Source organism: Microtus oregoni, unplaced genomic scaffold, assembly GCF_018167655.1.
Source record: "Microtus oregoni isolate MIOR12 unplaced genomic scaffold, Mior012 000047F_ref0000412, whole genome shotgun sequence".
Taxonomy (NCBI): domain Eukaryota; kingdom Metazoa; phylum Chordata; class Mammalia; order Rodentia; family Cricetidae; genus Microtus; species Microtus oregoni.
Genome location: NW_024543221.1, coordinates 15,961,025 through 15,967,040, shown reverse-complemented (window position 1 = coordinate 15,967,040; position 6,016 = coordinate 15,961,025). Strand labels below are relative to the sequence as shown.

The 6,016-nt window shown below is 54.2% G+C and overlaps 1 protein-coding gene across 7 annotated transcripts in view; it reads left to right on the top strand.

The window, feature by feature from the left end:
* Positions 1–1,068: 1,068 nt before the first annotated feature.
* Rcor3 (REST corepressor 3) overlaps positions 1,069–6,016 on the top strand; it is a 41,198-nt gene continuing 36,250 nt past the window's right edge. For 6 of the 7 annotated variants that reach the window (XR_005972611.1, XM_041635214.1, XM_041635213.1 and 3 more), the window contains exons 1-2: positions 1,069–1,588; positions 1,838–1,894. Coding sequence is in view for 5 of the 7 variants with exons in the window: in XM_041635214.1 (XP_041491148.1) it covers positions 1,423–1,588; positions 1,838–1,894 (223 nt within the window). In the remaining 2 variants the exon portion in view is untranslated. Of the gene's footprint in view, positions 1,589–1,837; positions 1,895–6,016 lie in introns of those variants that run through there. The other variant, XM_041635212.1, reaches the window with a different exon arrangement.

Below are 6,016 nucleotides of genomic sequence, written 5' to 3'. Positions count from 1 at the left end.
TTTCTTGGCTGAATTCTTCAGTGGATACGTTATTTCTCAGTAACGGAATTCTTAAGGAAAGCTTTGTCCTGCAAAAACCATTTTACTGTTGCTCCCAAATTCTGCAGAACATCTGCACGTGAGTCCTCCGTCTTCCTCCAGAGACAGAGAGGCTAACACAATATAGCCCTCCAAGGCCAGGCAGCGTTTTGGGTGAAGAAATGCAGTTCAGACGAGGCCACCAGGATGATCCTCTTCCAACCGAAGGCAGTTGGCCTCACCTCCCTCCGCGCGGGGCTCTACTCTCTCAAGAACTGCTCCAGACCACTCCTTCAGCGTCGACCCAGAAAGCACTCCATGGGCAGGGCAGGATTGTGTCCTCATTTTATTTCCACACTCATGGTATTCACTTCTTAGTTGGCAAAAGGAAAAAGCAAAGTGACCTCAGTGCTGAGGTGAGCAGGTCGTTAGGGCCGGGGTCCCAGGGACGCCGTGCAAAGTCCACTACGAGATGGGAGGGTGAGAACGCGGCCAGAGGTGGCCATCTCCTCCTCTCCCGAGTAACCGCCAACCTGAGGCCATCCCGGGCGGCTCGTCCCCCGAGCAGCCGGCTGTAGCCACCATCCCCGGCCGCTCGTTCCGTGAGCAGCCACCATGCCCGCCGCACGTTCCCAGAGCAGCCACCATCCCCGCCGCACGTTCCCAGAGCAGCCACCATCCCCGCTCCACGTTCCCAGAGCAGCCACCATACCCGCTCCACGTTCCCAGAGCAGCCACCATCCCCGGCCCTTCGTCCCCCTAGCAGCCACCAACCCCGGCTGTTCGTCCCCCGAGCAGCCGCCATCCCCGCCGCTCGTCACCGGCGCTGCCGTCATCCCCGGCCGTTCGTCCCCCAGAGCAGCTGCCATCACCGGCCGTTCGTCCTCCGAGAGGCCGCCATTCCCGGCCGTTCATCCCCCGAGCAGTCGCCATCCCCGCGGCTCGTCACCGGTGCAGCGCCTGTCTAGGGCCGCGCTTAGCGGACCGACTTCTTCCGCTCGGACAGGGTCCAGCGTCCGGATCGCCGCCCTCCGTGCGGCCTAGCAGCGAGGCGGGATTCCCAGCCTCGCCCGTCGGCCGCGAGCCGCCGTCGCTCAGGAACGCCGGGCCGGCCGGGGACGCGCAGGGTCTCGGGGCTCCCGGCGGAACCCCCGAAGGCGGAGAGCTCGGGGCCGCCCAGGGAGGAGCGCGCGGCCGCGAGGGGCGCACGGCCGGGTGGCGCGGGGCGGGGGAGGGGAGAGAGGCGGGGCCGGGGCGGGTTGTTGTGGGGCGACTGCGCTACGGCCCGACCGGGGCGCTGATGGCGGCTCCATATTAACACCTCCTCCTCCTCCTCCGCGCTCCCGCCCGCGCCCGTCAGCCGTCAGCCCCCTTCCCTGACGCCACCTCTCCCCCTCCTCTACCATGCCCGGCATGATGGAGAAAGGGCCCGAATTACTGGGGAAGAACCGATCGGCCAACGGCGGCGCCAAGAGCCCGGCGGGAGGTGGCGGCGGCGGCTCCTCGGCCAACGGCGGGCTGCACTTCTCGGAGCCCGAGAGCGGCTGCAGCAGCGACGACGAGCACGGGGGTACCTCGCCGCGCTCCCTGCCCCGCCCGCCCGGCCCCCTCCCCGCGCCCTCCTCCCCTCGGAGCCAGAGACGAGCCGCGGCCGCCGGAACTCCCGGTGCCGCCGCAGCCCGCGACCCGCGCCTCCCCGCCCCCACCCGGCCGCGGCCTCGCCCGCGCTCCCGCGGCTGGAGAGCCTCTTGCCTTGCCTTTCCCCGCGCCTCTCCTTATTTATTATCATTTTACCATATTTCTTGGCATTGCTTTGCAGATGTTGGGATGAGAGTCGGAGCTGAATACCAAGCTCGGATCCCTGAATTCGATCCAGGTAGATATATTAGCTCACAGGAAAACCCCGTCTCTCTCGCTCTCCCTTTTTTTCCGGGCTTGCTCTGGGGTGGCCGGCTTCGGAATGGGGGAGTTACGGATGCGGGTGTGGGGAGCACAGGGAGAGGGCCGGGCCGGGCAGGGCAGGGCAGGGCATCGCGAGCTGGGAGGCTGAAAGGCTCGCCTGGGCAGTGACACAGGGCGTAGGGGTGGATGTGTGCATGGCAAGGTGAACATGGTTCCCTCCCGCGGCACTTGCACGCTGCTGGCATCACACCGAGGTCGCTGGTCCCGGGCCCGGGGCGCGGGGATCTGCAGAGCATAGGGCTGCAGAAGAGGGCGTACGGGGTGTGTGCGTGAACCTACCCCAGGTCAGATGCCACACCGACCCGCCCGGAGAACCCGGGACTCTGCCGCGCTCCGCAGACCCATGCTCTGCAGCCCCGGGCTGCTGTCATCCGCCCCGACCAAGGGCGAGCCCCGCGACCCCCGTGCACTCGGGAATCCTGGCTTCTCTTTCCGTCGCGGCGGTGTGGACCTGGGCGGGGAAACGCCCGTGCCCGACACCGCCCCCCTGTCCTCCCTCCCCCAACGCCTAGCCGGCCTGGGAGAGCCAGACCGCAGGACAGCGGCCGCGGCTGCCAAGGAGACATTTTCTCCGGAGCAGCCAGGTTCCAGCACCCTCCGCCAGCTCAGCTTGCGAGCTCCCTCTCTACTTTTCTCCAAACAGGCTCCCAGGCGGTCACGGGATGCGAGGCTGCTCGGGGATTGGGCGAGAGTTCGGCATATGGAGGCGCCCTTGCTGGAGCCTCTGGGCCTGGAGTGCTTGGCTGCTCTAACCCAGCCAGACTCGCTGCTAGCTCAGTGGGCTCTGCCCTGCCTGGACCGCCCTCCCACTTTTCCTGCGGTCAGTTTTTGTCCAGAGCACATTCTAACAGCATTGCCAGAGTCAGCCGCTCGAGTTGTAAGTTAGCTATGCACAGGGCTTACTTGAAATCTCACAAGGAAACCACTCCTGTCTGTTTAGTACCAAGGGCTTTAGTCAGTATGTTCTATCCACCAGCTAGGTTATAGCCCCTCTCTGGAGGGAGAAGGGTGGAGTAGTAAATTAAAAGCCTAACTAGGACCGCGTCCTGCAGTTGGTGATCGATATCCGAGTGCTCACCAGATTTGGGTTACCTTCAAAGTGACAGCTGTTGGAATATTTTTTGCAGTGGTGGGCTTCCAATAGTATTAAATGTTTTTGTGATAAGTATTCTTGCAGGCACTGCTAGCTCATAGGTGAATTCTGCCACATTACCTACATGCTTCTGGACTTAGACATTGGAAAGAAGACACCTTCACCTAAGCATAGACCGAACTTAATTCTCAACTCTTGTTTCTGTGCTCTGAGCAAGTCACTGGCCTTCCCTGAGCTTCAATTTTACGAGCTGTAAAAAGCTGTTGCATGGAGCTCTTGCCAGGATGAAATGACTAGGCATATGGCAGTTATTCAGTAAAGATTAGATTTCATAATTATGAAGAACGATTTGGAGCTTTCATTGGTACTCAGTTTGTTTGTTTGTTTTTTAATATTGGTGAAGTCATTTCCAGATGGCACTCAGCGCTGACTTACGTCATAAGCACACCTATCTTTCTGCCCAGTTAGGTCGATCTCAGTCAACGTGTGTTTCCCTGGTTGTGTGACGTGATGAGGGGCTTGCTTGTGTGTGTTAGCACCAAAGCATTTGTCGTTTTAAATATAAATCGTGCAACAGATTTCAAACCGGGAAGACTAGTTCATCTCTTGAGGTGGTCTTACATGCCACTGTTTGGATTTACTATCCTAATTCATCAGGTTTTGCTTGTCCACCTACATAGAACATCTGTGAAGGGTAGCAAGACCCTAATGAGATGTTACTGTGTCTAAATTAGAATTTCCAGTGTATTCACTCTGACTGTAATTGGCATGGTTAATAGAATAAGGATATTACTTAAAAACACTTACTTTTTGCCTAACAGTGCAGTCCAAGAGACAGTTAGAAGCATTTACTTTTCATGTGAATCATGAAGGTATTTTTCTCAAGGAAACGCTGCTTCCTGTTTAAGTGTTGTGCTATTTTGCAAAGGTTTTATTTCATGTTGACTTAGTGTAGTTAGGTGAAAACTTAAGTATTACTGTGGGAACAATAGTAGAAGAAAGGGGAAATGATAGAAGTTGGGACAGTGGGCCCTCCTTTTCTCCTTCACAGCCCCTCCCCACTTTGGTCTGTTTGGTTTTGCTTTTCCAAGACAGAGTCTGTCTACACAGCCCTGGCTGTCCTCAAACTCAGGGGTGCACCATAGCCGCAGATGTAAGTCACAGGGAAGAAAATTCCTTAGGTGCTGGGACTGTTCTGATGAGAATGTAGAAAAGTAAGTGTTTTTAGAAGAGACGATAATGGTGGGATAGAAAGCGCAGCATGGAGCTAGAGAATGAATTTCTACTGTTCTGTCTCAGAACCCCGGGAGAGGTTTGTGTTGAAGTTCCTGAAGCGTGGCCATTAGGGAGAGTTGGCCTTAAGTGGTTGTGCCGATGTCTTTATGATTGGCTAACTGGATTTCTGAGTGTCATCCCCCAGTTGTAAGTCCACTTTTAACTAGTTCTGAGGGTTACCAGTTGTAAATCTAGTGTAACTAGTTCTGAGGGTTACCAGTTGTAAATCTAGTGTAACTAGTTCTGAGGGTTACCAGCTGTAAATCTACTGTTAACTAGTTCTGAGGGTTACCAGTTGTAAATCTAGTGTAACTAGTTCTGAGGGTTACCAGCTGTAAATCTACTGTTAACTAGTTCTGAGGGTTACCAGCTGTAAATCTACTGTTAACTAGTTCTGAGGGTTATCAGCTGTAAATCTAGTATAACTAGTTCTGAGGGTTACCAGCTGTAAATCGGTTGTTTTACCAGTTCTTTTATTTGCTGCTTAACTCTGCTGCCCTAAGGAGCAGCTTTGCCTGGTGACCGCAAGTCCTCCAGTCTCTGAGGTACAGTTCACCTGGGATGAACTATCCGACCTTTTCTTGTTCATAAAAGGGAGACTGTTAAGTACATGACAAGATTAAGTGAAAATAAGTAGGATGCAGTGATTTGCAGAACCATAGAAGAAATTTGAAGAGACAAGGCGTTACATTTTTAGAGTTGACATCTCATTGTTGCTGAGTTAAATGGCTGATGAGGAATGTAATCTTTGGTATATTAAAATATTAACACTTTGAAATAAAATTAAATTCTTTATTTTAAATTCACCTATTTATATATAAACATTAGTGTGATGGTATCCATTTTATAAAATACCTGGGTATTATTTTCTTGTTTTTGAGTCATTTTTGTGCAAATTGCCCACAGAATCTCCCATACTGTATCTGCATACGTAAAAATGCTTTATTGGGGACTGGGAAGATGGCTCAGTTGATAAGAACACTTGCTGTGCTGGCAAGGAAACTTGAGTCTGAATCACCAACTTCTACATGAAAGCCAGAAGTGGCTGCACATGCCTGCAACCCCAGCTGCAGGAGCTCCCTGGCCAGCCCGTCTTGCCATCATGGCAAGCTTCAAGTTCGGTGAGAGACTCTGTCTCATGGTATGAGGCAGAGAGTGGGAGAGGAAGTCATGGATGTCCTGTTGATGTCTTCCTCTGGCCTCTGCGGGCGCCGTGCACACGGGCACAGACACATACAAAGTACTTTCCTGATTGCCTGCCCAACCCGTCTGCTTCTTTACCTATGTCCAGTATGTTGTGAGTGCACGACCGGCCTACACTGCAGTGAGTTAGTGCACGACTGGCTAACACTGGAGTGAGTTAGTGCACGACCAGCTAACACTGCAGTGAGTTAGTGCACGACTGGCCTACACTGCAGTGAGTTAGTGCACGACTGGCCTACACTGCAGTGAGTTAGTGCACGACTGGTTAACACTGCAGTGAGTTAGTGCACGACTGGTTAACACTGCAGTGAGTTAGTGCACGACTGGCCTACACTGCAGTGAGTTAGTGCACGACTAGCTAACACTGCAGTGAGTTAGTGCACGACTGGCCTACACTGCAGTGAGTTAGTGCACGACTGGTTAACACTGCAGTGAGTTAGTGCACGACTGGTTAACACTGCAGTG